This window comes from Camellia sinensis, chromosome 15, assembly GCF_055761805.1.
Source record: "Camellia sinensis isolate YWXY chromosome 15, ASM5576180v1, whole genome shotgun sequence".
Lineage (NCBI taxonomy): Eukaryota > Viridiplantae > Streptophyta > Magnoliopsida > Ericales > Theaceae > Camellia > Camellia sinensis.
Genome location: NC_138975.1, coordinates 28,123,072 through 28,143,598, shown reverse-complemented (window position 1 = coordinate 28,143,598; position 20,527 = coordinate 28,123,072). Strand labels below are relative to the sequence as shown.

General features: G+C 34.7%; 2 protein-coding genes across 4 annotated transcripts; both read right to left on the bottom strand.

Annotated features, from left to right (window-relative positions):
* Positions 1–636: 636 nt before the first annotated feature.
* LOC114307036 (zinc finger CCCH domain-containing protein 39) lies at positions 637–3,611 on the bottom strand. Of its 2 annotated transcripts, none has more exons than XM_028252397.2 (3): positions 3,321–3,611; positions 2,296–3,240; positions 637–1,172 (listed from the first exon to the last, which is right to left on the bottom strand). In XM_028252397.2, the coding sequence occupies exons 2-3, from the start codon at positions 2,984–2,986 to the stop codon at positions 919–921; spliced, it is 945 nt and encodes a 314-aa protein (XP_028108198.2). In that variant the 5' UTR covers positions 2,987–3,240; positions 3,321–3,611; the 3' UTR covers positions 637–918. The 2 variants fall into 2 exon arrangements, with proteins under 2 accessions (XP_028108198.2, XP_028108197.2); XM_028252396.2 differs by having other exon boundaries at positions 3,416–3,611.
* Positions 3,612–5,765: 2,154 nt separating this feature from the next.
* LOC114307035 (uncharacterized) lies at positions 5,766–11,620 on the bottom strand. Of its 2 annotated transcripts, none has more exons than XM_028252395.2 (9): positions 11,432–11,620; positions 10,995–11,180; positions 9,343–9,422; positions 8,208–8,267; positions 7,800–8,033; positions 7,654–7,716; positions 6,238–6,306; positions 6,075–6,120; positions 5,766–5,979 (listed from the first exon to the last, which is right to left on the bottom strand). In XM_028252395.2, exons 1-9 carry the CDS (start codon positions 11,439–11,441, stop codon positions 5,909–5,911), a joined length of 819 nt encoding a protein of 272 aa, XP_028108196.2. In that variant the 5' UTR covers positions 11,442–11,620; the 3' UTR covers positions 5,766–5,908. The 2 variants fall into 2 exon arrangements, with proteins under 2 accessions (XP_028108196.2, XP_028108195.2); XM_028252394.2 differs by having other exon boundaries at positions 11,287–11,537.
* Positions 11,621–20,527: the final 8,907 nt, after the last annotated feature.

Sequence of the window (20,527 nt, the reverse complement as noted above, 5' to 3'; positions counted from 1 at the left end):
GAACCGAAATAGGCATTTTCAAGTAACTGGTATTCCCACATGATGAGTCAAAATTAATTTGAGGAAGAACCAAAACCAATAATAGCCAGAATGAATCAAGTCTGTTTTACAAACAAAAGAAGCAAGAACAAACATGAGCAACATCCAAGTGACCTTTGCAAAACTTAAAAGCATACAAGATTTATTGATTCACACATATAACCATTACACAAATTGGTGTCAACATATGCCAAATATTAGCACCAGGCCACTGGTTCTTGAACATGAAGGCTGCATTTTCAGCCCCATTCACAGTTTTGGTTTCCTGAGCTGTCCTTTGAAGGCGTGTTGACTAGAGCACCACACACAATTTGATATAATAATAATAATAATAATAATAATAATAATAATAATAACAATAATTATTATTATACTAACATCTCAGGGAAAACCACTTTCTCAGTATTTGCATATGATGTCAGTAGATCCTCACACTTAAACCAGTTCATTAGAAAATTCATAGTTGGGAACAAATGTGATGTTTGCAAAAACACATTTAGTACTTGGGAAATTGAAAAGAAATGGAAGTTTGTAACCCTGCAAATGCAATTATCACAGACTAAACAAGCATGAAGCAAATCCTTTGAGAACACATGATTTACTATAACTTGTGATTTACCATTGAGATAGTATATGGTTTATAATTTCCACTTGTGGCTAGTATGTAGTAACAATATAAAGAACTTACATTCTATATAAGGGACCTAGCTCATGCTCAATCTCAGGTCATAGCCTCTAAAAGGATTTTTTTGTACTACTACTTTGAAAATTTCAGAAAGGTGACTAAATCAGTTTTTTCAAAGACCCTAAACCCAAGTCGAGTTGTTCCAACCTGTACAAAATGGTGCAATGCAACATCAGATGACATCAAACTCAAATTCAGCTCCCCACCTTGCTCAGTGAGCTATGCTTGAGGGGCATATCGTCAATCCAATCAGCATAGATGCGACTCATCTTCTCAAATCCTTTCCACTTGAATAAGCGCTTCTTAACCTGCATTTGCTGCTCACAAGCAATCCCATTCCTTGTGCTACTAAGTGATGTATGCGTAGCAGTAGTAGGTATCATCTTTGAAGGAGAAACATTCCCGGATTCCATTGCAGCCTGTGCCTGGGATCCAGACTTCTGTAGTTCTGTAAATCACCATAACAGGAAGCATCAGACAAATGAAAGTTATGTTCCCTGAAGACTTGAGTTTCCATGGGGCGATTGAATGGTCGTCCAGAATGTTGCCACTGGAAAATTAGGAGTCATGAAAGCAAGTAATGGTGACTAGTTTACAATTTGGAGAAAATTTTAGCTTGATTTGAGTGACGTATCTGTGAGAGGTTTTGAATTTGAGACTTTATCATAAAATTTGTATAGATGGCAAGGGGAGAGAATTCATTATCCAACGCCATGTCAATCCCTTAAAATGATTTGTGACAACTGCAACATTTTCTAATGGTTCCTTTTCAATAAACATGCCCATATATAATGACATGTTTACGTCTTCAATGCATTATCAGATGCAATAGCCACCAAAATTTCCATGCGACATCTTAAATAAGTATCAATCCTTCACATGGATATGTGAGTATTCATTTCTCCAGTTAGAACAACTCAATATACTGAAATTACATTCATCAATGAACCATAAAATGACAATTATACGCAACAACTTAAAGAGCTACCACGTGATCAAAAAATAACATTTTCAAATATGCAAAGATGACATCAATCATCATGAACCGGGCATAAATCTGAAATCAAATGCAAGCAAACTGCCAACAACTCATTCACATAAATAAGATAACTGCAATAAGCAATGCTCAATTTTATCTGACATAGCAATAGTCTATGCCATTAAGCCCAAACATAATTCTACATCTATTGCATCAAAATCCTGATACCTCTTCTACCATCTAAGCCCCTTGAAGAGTTGAACTTAAAAGTGTCTGATACCAAAGGTCCCAGAAGAAAAGAGCCTCGTCATTAAAACAAATAATGGCTGAAACAGCCAAAATAACATTCTAATAATGGATTTGCCAGCTTCTGAATGATATTAGATGTAATTTTGTTTTCAAGTAATACCCAATAACAAACATTTAGCTTACTGGCTTAAGTTGAGCAATGCCAGTCAATGCAAAACTTGCTCGCACATCTCCATGATGATTAAACTTGAAACCATCAATTTTAGCAGTGCATAATCAGAAATAAGATTATTTATGTTCAATAAAAAATGTTTAACATTAATATTACGAACACTTAGAATACCTGTATGTCCATGAGCAAAGCAGCAATTCACGCCAAATGGACAGTTACCGGTCGCCTCCCACTTCTTACAGATCTTAGTCTTCCAAAACACTGGCTTCTGAGCCACTCCATTAGCATCCAAACTTGAGTGCACAGATGGCTTATATTCCAATTGATCACACCCATTCCTGGAAAACCCTCCAGGTCCACTAGTCCCAATACTTACGGCAAAACTCTTCCTAAATTTCCCGGGCGCTTCATGAAGAAAATGGCATCTCTCACCATATGGGCATACTTCCCCATTACAAAACCTCCTACACAGTTTCATTGCACTGATAATTCTATGATCCTCATTCCCATTCTTGATCACATTGGTCTCTCTGGCCATCAATTCCTGCCTATGAGGCACAGGCTTTCGGGTACCCCCAATCCCTATGCCATGGACAAAGCGACAAGTGTCCCCAAAAGTGCAATGACCCTTTTTGAATTGCAAGCATAGTTCAGTCCTCAAGGGAATGCCCGTAGTCGGTTGGTTGATCAATCCAGAGGTTCTGGGCTTCTTGAAAGATGGGTATTCAACATGAGATACATTTGCAAATTGTTGGTGACAAGTGAGTGATTGAGACCAGAAATTAACAGCACAATCACCAGATTCAATGGGTGGGTTGAAATTTTGATGGGTATGATTTAGGGTTTTCAGGGTTTGATCCATTTTCTCTTCCGGGGATCAAATAAAAAAAAGAGCCAGATGAAAACTTGGCATTAAACGTAGTTTAATTTGGAATTAGACTAAACCCAGATGGATTTTGATCAGAGAAACCCTGATTTCGTGAAATTTGGGCAAAAACTTGTGAATGAGTAATTATCTCATCAAGAACACGTAACTTCTGTGTTAATCAGATAAAAGTCAAAGTCTGATATCAGCAATCTTGAGTGGTGTTCGATTTGCAGAAAAGCAATCCATATCTGTAAAAATTTCAACATCAGAAATTGCAAAACCCTAGGAAGATCACTAAACCCTAGATTGAAAACGAAAGCAATTTTACCGAAAAAGTAGAGTAAATTTCGGAAATGACGAAGATGACCCTGTGTATTTTTGGATTGAGAGAGAGTTGGACTAGGAAGTCTCAGTGAAACTCACCATTGGAGCCATAGATCTGTGTGATTTTCTTGGGATCCGAGTCCAAAACGTGAAGAGATTAGAGATCAGATCAAATTCATGGCTTTCGAGAAAATGGGCAAAGAGCAGAGGGTAGAATGAACTTTTTGTGGGGGCACTCCATTTTTATCTTTTCTTCTTCTTGAGAGAGAAGGAAAAGGAAAGGGAAAGAGAAAACCTAAGGAAAAAAAAAAAAAGTGAAATTAGCTAATTTATACTATCTTTTTGTGAGGTTAAGAAAATAAAAATAAATATACCAGTAATTTTTTTTTTTTTTTTTTTTTTTGGGTTCGTGATAAATTCAAAATTTAAACCTAAGGCGTTTTTTCAGTCTTTTCCTTTTCTACCTTTCAATTTTGAGGGAAATTTAGTTAATCTCTTTCTCTTTTTGTGATCTCTCTTTCATTGCCATATCTATTGTTGTGGATGGATGAGGTGTGAAAGGGGTTGGCGTGAGTAGAGCCAATTTTATCTTTTTCGAGACTTAAAAGTGAATTTAAAGATAAGATTTTTTTTCTAAAAATTGTTAGTAAAATTATGTCTTTACTCTTTTTTCTTTTTTTTTTTCTTTCTTTTTTTACCTCGACAAAATAATTAGTGAGTAAATAATGATTAATTTATTTTTCACAATAATTATAATATTGTATTTCTTATGCAATTTCGTATGATTTTATAATTGACATAAATTATAATTATTAAAATTTACATAAATCATAATCATTATTGATTGAATATAAAATTTGATTAATTTTAACTAAAAAATGATTATTTTTCCATATGTAATTGTAATTAGTATAGTCAGCAATATTTTATACATTTGATAAACAATCATCTATTACTTTCAAGTAATTTATCACTTCAATTGTTTTTTAAATTCTTTTAGTAAAATTTCATTTTTAAACTACCAGTACTATAATGTGGTGTCTGGTTCACTAGAATAAAATTGAATAGAATAAAATAATCATTTCTAAGTCTTTAGAAAATGATAATTATTTAATAAAAATAAATAATGACTCTATTTATAATATATATTTTATTAATTGATTTCATTCCACTTCATTTGAGACCCATTTTTTTAAGAGAGAATTCAAACGTCCATGACCGGTGCATGGTTGCCCTTCCCTCAAGGCTGAGCCTTGGGTGTGAGTAGGAGGGGTGGGAAAGGGATTAGGGTGATCGAGAGATAGTGTAAGGGTGGGGCTAGCCGTGACAAGATTGGATAGGAGAGGGGTGGTGAATAGTTGGGAAGGGCGGTAGAGAGGGGAGGGAGGAAAAAGAGGTGAGGGATAGAAATTATTTCAAAAAAAAAAAATTGACAAAATGTAAAATAAGCTAATTTTATATAGAAAAATGAGTTAGATCCCCTTTGTGGAGGATCCCACAACCCCCTTACTGATCTACACCATTCATGATGTGTGGGGCCCACTCATATATGTGTGGGGTCCACATCATGAATGGTGTGGATCACAAAGGGGGTTGTGGGGGTCCTCCACAAAGGGGGTCTCTATCATTGCTGTTTTATATATAAGCGAATGTAAAATTGGCACAACCAAATCGGGCAAAATATGAATTCAGTGGATTTAGTGCAGCTCAGAAATTGCTAATCCAATTCTAACTCATAAACATGGCCTCTAATCCTTTATCAAATCATTTAAAAGGTAATCCTTACAGCACTTTAAACGTATCTAAATGAGATGTAATTTTCGATGAACATGTATTTTTCTATAAAGGGTTCTATGCACTTCGGTTCTATGCACCTAGTACTCTCTAAATTTTTGGAGGGCAAAGAATCTCAATCTTTAGTGCATTGCCTATAGTACATCATGTAGTCTCCAAAACAACATAATTTTGAGACAAAACTTAAACAAAAAATAATGTAACATAACCACAAAAACGATGTCATTTTGAAACACTACAGGATGCACTACAAATGATACAAATTTGCAAGTAAATCCCATTTGGTATCATTATCATTTTCTAAAAAACAAAGAAAACTTGTTTGCTGGACTCTGTCCAAAAACTGTTAAACAATAAAATTCTTTAAAAAAACCCTCAAATTTTCAAAAGACTATTTCAAAAGACTATTTCCAAAAACTGGTATCAGTAGTTTTGTTTTTGAAAACAAGAAAAACAAAACCAAGAAAACTGAAACAATACCAAAAGGGCTCTAATATTCTCACCTTTAACCATGGCCCACTTGCATACTTCCAAAAATAGCATTTGCAGATTGATGCTCATTTGTTGTAACATTGATAAATATAGTCTCTGAGATTCGTTTGTTTCATACCATTATTTTACCAAGATTTTCTCTCCGAGGCTTCAAGATAATAAGTTAGAATAAAACAAAGCAATAAATTAATCTACATGCCAAGTGATCAACACCTTCCAATTCTTGTAAAGACATCAAAAAGTTTTGCTCAAAAGACTAAATTTTTTAAACCGGGAAAAAAAATGTAATGTCAAAAACAAAACCATCTACTGTAGCTTTTTTATCCCAGGAAAAGAAGGAAGGATTGTAATAACAGCATCACCATAGCCAACAGGATCTGTTAAGTGAATAAAAATCAAATGAGAACACAATATGTTAGATATATGTGTGCACGGAAAATGGAAAAACTAAAGGAAAGAGAACCAGACATACCACCATCCTCTAGTAGAATCTTGATAACCTCTCCGGATACGTCAGACTGGCAAAAAATTAATGCGAGAAAAACACATCAGCAATAATTGGCACTAAAAATCTTTTATTTTCTCATTCAATGTGCACATTGCATACATGAATGCAGATTCAACAAGGTCCATACCTCAACCGGGATCTCCCCACCAAGCTGTTCAATGTAGCAAAGCACTTGGCCCTCCTTCACTGCTTGCTTCTGTTAGGCATAGTGCAAATGGTGTCAATAAGGGTGATGGGGCTTGCAATGGCACAGAAGCATGATAATTAGCATCCCCGTAAGTTATTGTTTAAACATGTAGATGAACCAACATAAAATAAATTGAGTGGCATTGGATTGCACGTTGATGATAGATGGCAAACAGCGTACTCAAATCTGATCCTCACCAAAGCTATAAAAGGGTAGTATGTGACGTAAAATGTGCAAATCCAAATGCCACAAATATCTTACTATCTTCTTGTCAACTGTTTTAGCTTTTCAATCAACTCCCAATGAAACAAACACCTAAGAATTCATTTCTGAGAGAAGTTGATAATGGAACAACAAATACGAACTTCTGAGGACCAGAGTTGGTCAGTCTGATTGAAAATAGTCAAAGCATAAAGAAACCATAAATATGACGCACTAAATTCTGAACCCTATCGATCATATGTTTATATTTATAGTTGGACAAGGTTTGTATACTTCTGCTTATATGCTAGTGGGGTGTTAAGAGCATGTGAGCATAGTTATCAGAGTCCTGATAGTAGGATCTTACGATTCTGCGATTTCAACTGTGCCAAACGATATGGATCACACTAGGATCTTAAATTTAGTAGGATCTTAAAGTTATTGCGATCCTATTCATAAAAATGTATAGAATCACATACAATCCTGATTCTATTACGATCCTAGTCCTAACAATTTTTTTTGTTATTATTTATTTATTTCTTATATATATGTATGTATATGTGTATATCTATCTAAAAAATTTGACTATAAATACTTTTTTCAAATGTCTCTTCTAATTGATGTTGTAACATAAAATATGCATTATATCAAATTTATCATTTTTCTTTAATCTTTTTAAAATTACATAACATATATATTATCATTATTGATAAATTTTCATTTTATTTTACATTGAACGTAGAATTTTACGATCCTCGACCCAATTCTACAATCTGATCCACAAGTCCCTTTCAACGATCCCACATGGGATCCCGATTTTAACAACCTTGCATGTGAGTAAATAATAATGGATTACAATGGACATTTCAAAGAGGAAACAAGAGTACACCAATGATGAGAATGATTTTCCATCCCCTAAATAATTTTAGTTTAAAAATGCACGGAAGAGAAGAAAAAAATCATGTCAAATGTTTCAGAGCAAAGAACAAAAGCAAATCAGCAATCAACATGAATTCATTTCAAATGCTAAACAGACAACATAAATAATTTTACATGTGGTCTCTTATTTAAGTTCTCGTAAACAAAGAAATAAATAAATTTCCAGGGAGGAATGCATCCTATATCCCTTCATAAAAACTATAGAAAACAGAGTACCTCTTTACATGATAGAGGTGCACGCTTCCCCTTTATGGTTCGAGACCTCCTAAAATATCCAACCTACATACCATTTGATTTAAGTAACCACAATTTCCATAAAAAACAAATAATAATCGGATGAAAAAATGCACTTGAATTCTCACCCTTGGAGACTGAATTATCACCAATCCTTCATCTGCAGCTTTATCAAGCAGCGTTTGAACCCTGCTTGAAGAAGACAGTAGTTTGGAGATGGCTAAAGATGGTGGAGAGACAGATCCATTTACATGAGGTGCCTCGACAGTTGCACTCACACTGACAGGAGTAGAAATTGGTGGTGATGCAGGTATACTTTTTCCCGTTAGGTCCCTTGATACATATAACCGAAATCCATCGAGCTAACAATAAGAAGAAAAAGATGAAATGAGAAAGGCATGAACAAAAAACAAAAATTCACTGAAGACGGAATGTCTTAATCAACTAACTAGAAACTAAATGATGAGAATCAAGTCCATTTAAGTACAAAAATTACAAATCAAAGAAGAGGTACAACAGATTTTACAACTACTCACCTTCAGTTCAAGCTCTGCAATTGAAGTTGTATCACACATTTGAGTGACAAGAAATTCCACCTGCAAATAACATTCGAGTTAGGTAACCTTCTCAAACATTTAACAAGATGTAGTTTTAGACTTGTGTATCTGTCTGAGAGCCTGCATGTGTTGGCAAAGTCAAACTATCCTGCTAAATAGAACTAAGGTACCATCTCTTGCTTAACACAAAGAGGACTTATCCCGGCATATAACAACTTTAATGTAGGATTTACTTGGTGCCAAGACCATTGTGAACTTCAAAATAAAGGGGAAAACTATAGTGAAAGATTACAAAACAAAGAAAAATGACAACTTCGTACATGAAAGACACGCATGCGCGCACACACACAAAAAAAAAACCTTCATGTATTCAAGTAATGCATGTTAATCACTTACTTAGATGTGTATATATTTCCTTCTCCAATTTTTCTTAGTATTGCATGCTAATCACTTAATGATGTTGGTAAGAAATAAAATGCCAATAAAATAGATTTGAAAACATGGCTATGTGGATGGATTTATGACAATTATATACCAATAGAGTTGGAAACATGGATATGTGGATGGATTTATGACAATATATACCAACAGAGCAATTTTGTAGAAACAACAGATTATATTTCAACTGAAATTTGAGGAATTGTTAGTAAAAAAAATACTAACAAATGATTTACATCTAGAAATATTAGAAACAAAATGTAATTTGAGTATTTGACATTTACGTGGCATGACAGAATGAATAAGGTGTGCGCTGTGTATATAAAGAACATTAATCCCCATGAAATGGATAGTACTAGAATTTCAGTTAAAAAATGCCCTCACAGTGAAATATTAATAGTCAATTAACAAATGAGTTCCTATATGGTTCAAAATATAATGTATCATTGGTTTCACCACTTTTTAGTTATCTATCTTTAAAATCCACTGGGAAAAAATGAATGTGTTTACTAGTGTGTTCAGTTTTGGACCCTGTAGTTTCCATAAGATTTTTACAAACATAGATTGGACAAACTATGCAAATTTTACTCCACGCATAATTCACCGGACCATCAGCAGTCCAGGGAAGAGGGGCAAGAAGGATCTTCATCCAGGTAAGATAAGCAAAGGTAGTAACCTCATATGAAGTCGGAATGAGTTGGCTTGTTGAACCAGAAGATTTCACTTCTTCAGAACCATCTTCCAAATTTGTAACAGCTGCAATGGCATCAATGAAAGAAAACAGTTAATAACACGAACAGAAAGGATGCTTACAAAACTTCTTAGAGTACACACTCCAAAGCTTCTTACGATAACAGTAAAGCAATAAAGTCACCACTTGACAAATGATAACTAAAAAAAAAAAAGTGAAGTGAAGCAAAAAATGTGATTCATGCAAAATGCAGGGTAGTGGATAATGGAGGCAGGGAGAAGCATTTGAACAACATAACAAACTGTGGCCAGCCTAAGAATCAATGTACCATCTACAATTATTTTTCTTGGAGTATAGTATCATTGGAGGAGGAACACAATGGTAGAGTATCAAAAAACAAATAGGTTTCCATGGCTGGGTCATATTAAGCACAAATGAAGAAATGGTAAGGCTTCCCTTTTGATAGCCAGTAAACGCAAGGATGGCCTTGATAAAAAAGAATGGACATAGAAGTAAGGAAATGATGAGATAAGATGCAAGCGTTCTGATACATTAAATGCTTGTTAGAAGAACATGATACCGCAAACCCTGCAGCTCCCTCGACCAGAATAGCATGAGATACCACTCAAGCTAAAAAGTTTATGGTACGCAGCTATATTCCCTATAAATTAGCATTTCAACTGTTGTATGCAACATATAGAAATGTAGCACAATGGCCATATAGTCGTTGGTGGCACTGGGAAGTAAAAGACACGTGAATACTTGATTGATGCCATCTCAGTAGATTATCTGAGATAGCAGTCTTGCAATGAGTTAACCTAGAATGTCATCATAAACTATTTGAATGACTCAGATGGCATTCCAATTCAATTTATTCCACACACACCAAAAAATAAAAAAAGGAAGAAGAAAAAGAAATAAGGATTGCATTCCAAAGTTCTTTCTCAAAGATACCTAATGTAGTTTGGTTCAAGGAAACAAGGAAAGTAATGGAAAAACCACAAAAGATTCCACAAAAGATTTCATTTTTCTTTCTTTCATTGATTGCAGCAGAAGGTGGATACGAACCAAGAAGAGAAGTGTGGCACAGAACACAGTAAGATTCAACTTTCTATAATAATAATAAAGTAAAAATACCAACAAATGTGATGCATATTAAATAAGGTGAAAAATAACGATCTTACCCATGATCCTACATGATCCCACACGATCCTACTTGCAATCCTAATCTGATATCAATTCTACTACAGTTTCGATCGTTTTGGAAATTTAAGATCGCCTGGATCGTGATTTTGATATCCACCCTCTACCATCCAATGACAAATGAAACTTCTTTATTGTAAACTAATTGTTCTTGTTTCCCTTAGAAAGCCAAACAAATCAAAGAAATTAATTTTCTCTCTTTCCCTTTTTCTTTTTCTTTCCTTTCCCCCAATTTCCCTTTTCTTATAGCTTTGCAAAAAACAAACTTTAATTACTACATAACAGCACCACAACCACATCAATGTTTTTAAAATTCACCATAAGGTATGAATTTCAGTACAGTCCATGCATACACACATACATATGCTCATCTGGGTACAAACACACATGAAACTAATATATATATATATACATGAAGCAGCTTATCAACTTACATTCGGATTTAGAAGAACATCTACATCCAATTAAAGCTTTCCCCAACTGCTTCGATATTACTAAACTCTGATATTGTAGAGGCCTTCGAGTTCTAAGGCCATGCAATGCTTGTGATGTACCTAATTTGGTTCTCTCAAATCCCAAATTAAAGTTGGAAATTTTGACAGTGGAAGCTCCAAAAGTAGCTGAAAATCACAAACCAAAATCATACCTTTCACAAATAAGCTTATAAACATGACAAATAAATACATAAGAGAACCCTAATTCAACATTGGAGGCATGGGGGGGGACCTGAGAAAGTGGCCATGGAAGCAAAATTGAGTAGGAATTGCAGAGGAAAGAAGGGACTTAGTTACAAGTGTACTAGTACATATATATTCTATATGTAGAGAGAGAGAGTGAGAGAGAGAGAGAGAGAGAGAGAGAGAGGACTTACGTGCAGCCATGGAAATCACTGCACAGGCTTGGCATGTAGTGATCAATCCTCTCTGGCCCCCTTCTTGATGAAAATCAAGGAAGAAGGCGGAAGAACCCAGACAAGGGTCAAGGACCGGAACTGGGCCCCCTACTGTTTTTAAGGCCCGTGTTTCTTTTGATATTTATCGGGGTCCAAATTTTCGAGCCCAATTCACTTTCTTAAAAATTTATTTGAGATTAAGGTTTCCAACAATGATTCATCTCCCTTTTCCTCCCATCCCCTTTGACCCCCTATCTCTCTCATTGGTTATCTTTTCTTTTTCTTTTTCTTTTTTTTTCTGCTCCCCCAATCACCACCTGCCACGTGGCAAAGGGGGGGTGAGGGGTGACCCCAAAAGGGGGTCCCAAGCATTATTCTTAAGGTCTCGTTTAGCAACGTCATTCTTTAATTTAAAATTTTAAAAATTATTAAAAAAATTAAAAAATTAAAAACTTATATTAAAATATTAAAGATATTTTTTTTCTCTACTTTTTATATATTTTTTCGTAAAAAATTAAAAGTCATTATAAAAATACTATTTTTTTTTACATCATATTTTAGTCAAAATGACAAAAAGTTATTAAAAAAGTCTATTCTCAAACGAGGCCACTTGTTATCGTTTTAGAGTTTATTTATTTATTTATTTTTATTTTTACTTATTTTTATTTTTAATGAATTTTTAAAAAAAAATTTAAAAAAGTGTATTGAAAAGAGACTTGTATTTTAAAATTATTTATTTAAATTTAACTCGACAAGATGAACTGAAAAATTATAGTAGAGTTTTAGAATTATGATTTGATAATAGACTTGTATTTTGAGTTTGTGAGTTTTAAAATTATGATTTGAATGTGAAAATTTTGTTTGGTTATAAGTTTTGAAAAGAGTTTTGAATTGAGTTTGAAATTTTTGATGTAATATATGATATTTGATTTAAAAACTTACAACTTGTGACCAAACACATAACCTAAAATTCTATTCAAAACTCGTAAAAAAAATTTAAAAATTCCGAAAATACTTTTTATTTAAAATATAAAAATAGCAGGCGTCAAAAAAAAAAAAAAAACCACGGTTCCGGTCAACCGGCCAAACATCCGAAAGGATAATCGGGTAGACATGTTTTCAAAAGTTGGTATGAAATCAAATTTTGAAAATTTTAACCAAACACAACATTCAAACCAAGGTGTGGAATTCTAAAAAAGAATTAGAAAAGACAAAAATAAGTAATTTTTTTGGATTTATTTTTGACTTTTTCAAATTTTTTTTTGAAATTTTCAAAAAGATATATATTTTTAGATTTGTCTCAACATGACGTATCAAAAAAGTAAATAATTTTGACATACTTTTTAAAATAAAAAAAAATCACTAAAACAAAAAAATTCTAAAAAAGATAGCTTTTTTAAGGGTTTAAATATAATTTTAAACTTGTTAAATTTACAGTTTAAACTTGAATAATTTAATCTTCGGTTCAATAAACTTATATGCATTGTAAAATTAATATATTCGTGTTCGATTCGTTAAAAGTTCGTTCGAGATTGACTCGTTAAATTAAGATTGAATACAATTTTAAACTTGTTAAGGTGTCAAATTAAATTTAAACAATTTACTGCCTAGCTTAATTCTCGATTTCAGCCCTAGGGATTTTTAATGATAAACCCTCAATAAAATTCAGGCCAATAGCATGTGAAAACTAATGAAAAATAAACTTATGTGGTCAAAATGTAAATACTTTTCAAATTAAAAATTTACTAATATCACCCCGCCACCACACCTACCACCAAAAGTAAAATTATTACTAAATTAACCATTAATACATTAATTTTAAGATTGTAATTAAATATTTTAACAAAAATTATTTGAAAAAACATTTGCCAACAAATGGAGTGTTAATGCACGAAAGGCGTCTGTATGCATAAACCGATGTTCATCAAAATACTTCTATTTTTTTGAAAAAATTACAAAAAAATCCCAAGGTTTAGCGTCTTTTTCAAATTAAATCTTAGGTTTCCAATTGTGACAATTTGTACCCCACTATTCCACCCGTGTTTCAATTCGATCTCCATGTCCATCTCCGTCTCTATCAGTTAATCCCAAAATAATAAAATTAAGAAATATAAAATTTATAGAATTTTGTTCTACATCATACTTCTTTTCTTTAAAAGAACTCGTCATCGAGTTCCAACTAGAGACCTACCATCTTTCATGTCAAATAAAGAGATATTTTGAATATTTCAGTTGCTTACCCCTTTTTCAAAAGTTATATGTAGAAAAGTTTCTTTTTCTGAAAGTTCTTCTCTATATGCTTCAACTAGTTGGCAAGATTAATTAGACAAGTATTGAAAATCAAATTAAATTGCTTCACACCAAAAAAAATCAATGAAGTGTATTTTATATTGATGTCGGATACTCTCTAGGCCCTGCTCTGTCTTAGATTTAGTTGGACATCCTTAGAACATAAATTGCATCCACAATCAACTTCTTTGGTGCACATGTCAACTTTATTACCCCATCTTTTATTTCTGCTTTTTCATGGAGTTCAACTTGATCTCCTTTTACGATCTGATGACTATTGTACGAGTACGAAATAATCTTCTCGTATAATTCTGTTGATCAAGTTTGCATTCCTCCAAACGTCGTCACTTTATTCCCTGAAAACACAAACGTGAGCTAGCCGGCGGATGTGTACCGGAAACCCCTCCGATGCCTAAGTCAGCAACTGGACAATAGATAATAAGCTCTGTGTATTCTAGAGTAAGAATTGGGATACCTGTACATAGGTCCTGCTATGAGCTTTTATAGATTATGCTTGCCATAATCCTAGTAGGATTCCAACTCTCCTTATAAGAATCCTTCTAGGAGTCACACATCTTACTCATTACAAACAAAGTGAGATGGTTTGCACAATCCTAGTAGGACTCTACTCTCCTTAGCAAAGCCCTCTTAGGAGTCTCAAGTCCAATGAAGAATGTCTATCATAATAACACTTTGCTTTCCACCAACCAAATTAGATGGTTACCTCTTTTGTTTAAACTGTTACAATCTAACCGAGTTAGATCACCTCGGTCATACACTTAATTAAGCAATGATGTTGATGGCATTCGGCCGAGCTAAACCAAGCCCGGCCTCCTTTCTCACCAACACCTTGGCTAACCACCAGGCCCACTTGTTTAGGTCGCTCGGTCCAAAGGACCTCTGCCCAGCTTGGAGTCCATACAATATGGGACCAAACTACTCGAAGTCCATACCTCGGTCTTTAGTCCAGCCCATAACAGAGGCTAAAGGATCGTAGCTCGGTCAATATTTATTTATAAATTACCCTCTCAACTATCATAATAATCAATAGATGATAGTTTTGTCATTTGAAGCTCTTGGCTAACTTCAACATTTTTCTCTTGCTTCACCTCTTCATCGTCTTCTTTAAACTTCTTGATCAAAGTAATTTCAGTGACCTCTCTTTCATCAATTTCAATGTTCTCACTATTGTTGAAATCAACTTGATTATCTACGTCAATTGAATGTTTGTTTGGGTCTTCAAAATTTTGAAACATTAAGATACACAAAACCTTTTCTTCTTCAATACTTGGTGGAGCGTGACAAATTTGTTGACCTATAAGACTTGATTGACCAAAACTTAGCAGAGCCATAGTCATGTTTCTCGAATAATCTGTATCCACAATTGCATAATAATTATTGAGTTGCAAAGAATATCGTGAATCAGAATTACCTTGGAACAATTTTTTCGATTCAAGCTTTCTTTGATATTGTTGATACAACATTTGCCCATGATTTGATTGACGGAATGTAGAACTCATCAACTTCTTCATCTTCTCCCAAGAAGTAGTTTTACTATTTCCTTGTCTGGTTCGAGTTAACTTTGTTTGTTGCCACCAAGCTGCTGCTCTTCCTTTGAAGTGTGTGGCTATCAAGGAGACTCATTTGTTTTCTAGAACCTTCTTGAAGTCAAGAATCTCTTCGACAGCAAAAAGCCAGTCCAAGAATTCTTCAGGTTGAACACTGCCTTGAAATTTAGGGAGGTCAATTTTTGAACCTGTTTCCCACTGACGTGAACCCGCTTCCATACCTTGTTGAACCCTTCCTCTATGGAAATTTCCAGCAAAAGGGTTGTCTTTTGCCTTCCCTATACTGTCTTCATCCTTCATAAACTGTGGGTTTGGAGGTGGGTGTTGCTCCTGTTGTTATTACAACGCTGTAAGTTGCTCGGTCAGGGCATCAATCTGTTGTTGCACCTTTGTGGTGTCAGCTTCATAAACGTCGTCCATGAGTCGCTCTCCTTGGTGCCATTGTAGCCTAGGCTCAGTTGGTATCAGAGCTTGCTAAGTTCTTGTTTCATGCCTACGAGTTGTAGTGATGCTCAGGAGGTTCTTGTGGAAGAGGATAAGGTAATAGATGATGATTATAACCTGCTAAGTTTTCATAGTGAAAGACCGATAAGAGATCATGCATTGAAAAATTATAAAGATCACGTGAACCAAATCACTAAACAGGGTGATCTAATTAAATGGCCTTTCACATCAAAATTTATTCCAAATTCGATTATGAATTGGAGTAAACCACTGATTTTTTATCATGGAACTAATAATATGTTTAATCATATTTTGTCTATTGGAAGCATGAATCAGAGTTATGGAAGGGTTGGTGTTAATTTTATTTTTGTGGAAGAGCATATACTTTGTTTATGTGAGTTCAATGAGTTACAATATGGAGAATATTTTCTATGATCTGTTTGAAGAGAAATTTCAAGAAGAGTTTATAAATTTGAGTTTGAACCGTTCAAATTTGGACTTTGATGAAGATGTGCTAAATTTGTTAAAGAAAGTTGTTCCTTTAATTTTAAAAGACTCTTCTTTGAATTAGATTTGAAAAAATCAACCTCAAATACAAGGTTGATATGGATAAGTGCAGATGTGCCAAGTCAAATCATTAGATCGCTTTTCCTTGATGATCAATCTGAATAATATAATAATCAAACAAACGTGTTTCAAGATCTAAAAATTAAAGAAAAAAAAAATCTATTCCTATATTAGATTAATATTTATGTAAATACTTACCTTACCTTATCTTTGATAGATTATTTTAAAAAATATTTTTGATTATTATTCTCATCTATTATTTAATTTTGTTTAAACTTTTTTCTATTTTGAAAGTAACAACACAATAAAATATAATAATATTGATGATAATAGTAAGTTTTGATAGGATAAATTGAAAATTTGAAATTAGAAAGAAAATGAAGAAAAAATAATTAAAACTTGAAAAAAAAAAAAGATGAAAAAATTTGAATATGAAGAATATGTATGAGTGATTAGAATATACCATGAGAAAAAAATAATATTTTATTTTAAAATTTAATGTATTGTCTTTATTAATATATTTATATTCAGGTACAATAATGTCACGACCCAAACCCGCCCCTATAGGTTTAGCATCGTAATCGGCCAGTAATCTGTGGATTACCGAAGGCCTCTGAACAGAAAAGCACATGATAAGGGGGCTGCAGAAGCAATTATACAAAATATACAGGGTCCAATGAGCTGTGATGACATACATGGGACAGAAGATTTCAAAACTTATATATATACACAAGCGTATCGGTCGGAGGACCTAAATATTTACAAAACATTTACATAAGTGAAGTTCCCAAGACTTGACTTTACAAACATTCAAAAACTAGCATAAGTACAAAAACAGCCATGCAACTAGACTTCGATCGGAACCTCCTCGGGAGGCACAACGGTTGGCTGACAAAACAAAAATGAAGGCCGTTAACTCTGGCCCGGGTCACACGCCGGCTCACCTACATACATAACATAAACTGTGAGCTAAAGTCCAGTGAATAATAACAGAGTAAAGGATTTAATGAATGATGTCCATCACCGAGTTAGAAATCAGATTCTTATCAGAAACAGAGTCTTACACATATTTAGATTCCAAATAAAAAAAACAGACTTATAATCGTTTTCATAATCAAATTTTGCATATAGTCACACGTGGTACATCTCTTAGCGTTAACAAATCCGATGGCCTATAAAGGGACAGCCTTGAAGGCATTCTGATGACTCATGTGCACATAGACGTTTCTGATGACCCATAAAGGGACCTGATGACCCATAAAGGGACGCATATCATATGATGCTAAGGATGCCACGAATAACTTTCAGAATCCTGGACAACCATTCATTCATTTTAAACAAAGCATGGCATTTCAGAGAACTAATTACTTCGTATCATAATATTCAGAAAATACTTAACATTAAACATAACTTTACAAAGTTATTACTCACAGATGATTGGTAGCCCTAACTAGATGGTAAGGCGGCCTTTCACTTGTTTTGAGGCGCGTGACCTACATGAACACACATACAAACACACACTTGAAACACACGTTCGAATTGTACATAACTTATGTCATTTGCTCTTAGTGTGTTTCTAACCCTTAATCCTCATTATGGAGTCTTAAACATGGCTTAGAAATGCCTAGGATGGAATGATGATACAGGAATGCGTTGGAAAACATTTCTCAAGATTTGCTGAAAATAAGGTCCACGCTCGAGCGTGGATTTCCTCGCTCGAGCGGACATGCAGACAATGAAGCTTCGCTCGAGCGTGAATTTCCTCGCTCGAGCATACTCTAAACTCATGAAAAAGTGCTGGATGCATGATTTTCATGCTCGACAGGCGCTCGACCCCCGCTCGAGCGTGAGACTCAGAGTCTTGCTCAAGCGTGGGTTCCCCCGCTCGAGCGGACTTCAAAACACACAAACTTCTGGGTATACGCATTTCACGCTCGAGCGTAACTATCGATGCTCGAGCGGAAGTGCATGTACTCAGGATTCACGCTCGAGCGTGAAAGTACCCGCTCGAGCGTGGGTCAAATTTCTGGAAAATCCAGATTGACCTCCAAGCATGAAACTCAACCTTTAAGCCTTCAAAACTCATTTTTTTGGGCCAATATTTGAGGAAACATATAATAACTCATAAAACAACACGTATTAAAAATCATTTCAAGAAATCATGGCCCAAGAGCAACCCAATTTGTGCAAAATCAACAAGAACTCTAAGAACATGTCATCAATACAACATGCAAGAATCTCATTGAATCCAAACCCTCCAAAACATGATCAAACTTGATAATTTGATGGACAACAAGATGAATGACCATAATGTGAGTGAAATTAACACATGCATGGAAGAAATCTTAGAATTCAAACTTAAAGCATGGAAATTTATGCATGCATGCATGGATGGACTCTCAAAACCACACTTTGAGCTAAATCTTGACTTTAAATACCAATTTTACCATGAACCTAGCAAGAACAACATACATTCATAATTGAAAGATGAATTCTCTACCTTTAGATCTTCAATTTCAAGCTTAGTAGCCTAATCTTCCAAGTTGCTTTCAATTCTTCTAAGTTCAAGCAAAATTCTAGATGAACTCAATCTTGTTCTCCTACTCTCTCTCTCTCCTACGGTTTGGTCAAGAAAATGTCTGAGGAGAGATGCTTCTAAGTGTAATAAGGTGTGATAAAGTTGGTCTCAATCAAGCCACTAAGTGGCATTTGTGTAATTAGGCAAACTAATGCAATTCAACATTATTTAATCTAATTTACACATTCCAAATCGAATTTTAATTAAGCCTACCATAAAATCACATAAAATCTAACTAGTATAACACACTAATCAATTTCTGAATCAGTCGCCGATAAGGCTTTCAATTCGCAGTTCAAAGTCAACACATAAACAGATCACTTTATAGCAAACAGATAGAAACACAGAATTAATGCAATACATATGCAAATTAATCCCAGACTCCTTCTAAATTACTGTTAGGCATAATTAAGTGCGAATTAACATTAATCAGAGGTCGGGGTTATTACAGTCTTCCCCCCTTAAAAGAGTTTGGTCCTCCAAACTCGAATTACCTTCATTCTGAATCAACATTGGGTCCAATGGGAACAAATCCGGATATCTCTTCACCATGTCTTCCTCGGTTTTCCAAGTTGCATAGGTTCCTCCGTGGTTTTGCCAATCAACTTTTACCAACGGTATTTGTTTATTCCTCAACTTTTTGATCCGGCAATTCACAATCTGGATAGGTCTTTCCTTATAAGTGTAGTCATATTTCAAAAGCACATGTGTCGGTTCAATGACGTGGAGTGGATCCCTCAAGTATTCTCGTAGCATCGATACATGAAAGACGTTATGCATATGTTCCATTACTAGGGGTAAGGCTACCCGATACGATACCGGATTGATCTTTTCGAGGACTTCATAAGGTCCAACATACCTTGGCGCCAATTTGCCCTTAACACCAAACCGAGTTTGACCCTTCATCGGTGTCACTTTAATGAACACATGGTCCCCAACTTCGTATTCCCTATCTCTTCTTCGAACATCAGCATAGCTCTTCTGCCGACTCTGTGCAGTCTTTAGACGTTGCTGGATCAGTTTCACTTTCTCGGTTGTTTCTTGCACAAGTTCTGGTCCCAACAAAGGACTATTACCTACTTCAGCCCAACATATCGGAGAACGACATTTTTTTCCGTACAAAGCTTCGTAAGGAGCCATTTCAATGCTTGAATGATAACTGTTGTTATACACAAATTCAACTAATGGCAAATAGGTCTCCCAATTCCCTTGGAAGCCTAACACACACATTCTGAACATATCATCTAAAGTTTGGTTAGTTCATTCAGTTTGTCCATCTGTCTGTGGGTGATAGGCACTACTCAACCTCAGTTCAGTCCCCAAAGCCTGTTGCAAACTCTGCCAAAATCTTGATACAAACTTTGAGTCCCTGTCAGACATGATAGATACTGGCACTCCATGCAATCTCACAATTTCAGTCATATAAATATTAGCCAATTTATCCACATTATAAATAATTTTGACAGGCAGAAAATGGGTAGACTTAGTTAAACGGTCAACTATAACCCAAATAGAGTCCATACCTCGGGAAGAACGAGGCAATCCCATAATGAAGTCCGTGGTAATGTGTTTCCATTTCCATTCTGGTATTGGGAGTGGTTGTAGCAACCCAGCGGGTCGTTGATGTTC

Bases quoted from the DNA above. Each gene is read 5' to 3' on its own strand.
- LOC114307035 (XM_028252394.2), bottom strand. The intron at 8,268-9,342 runs GTTACTACCTTT...TGTTATTTGCAG, and splicing joins TCATTCCGACTTCATATGAG to GTGGAATTTCTTGTCACTCA. The intron at 5,980-6,074 runs GTATGTCTGGTT...TTCACTTAACAG, and splicing joins GATTCTACTAGAGGATGGTG to ATCCTGTTGGCTATGGTGAT.
- LOC114307036 (XM_028252397.2), bottom strand. From the start codon at position 2,986: ATGGATCAAACCCTGAAAACCCTAAATCATACCCATCAAAATTTCAAC. The intron at 1,173-2,295 runs GTATTCTAAGTG...GGTGATTTACAG, and splicing joins CTTTGCTCATGGACATACAG to AACTACAGAAGTCTGGATCC.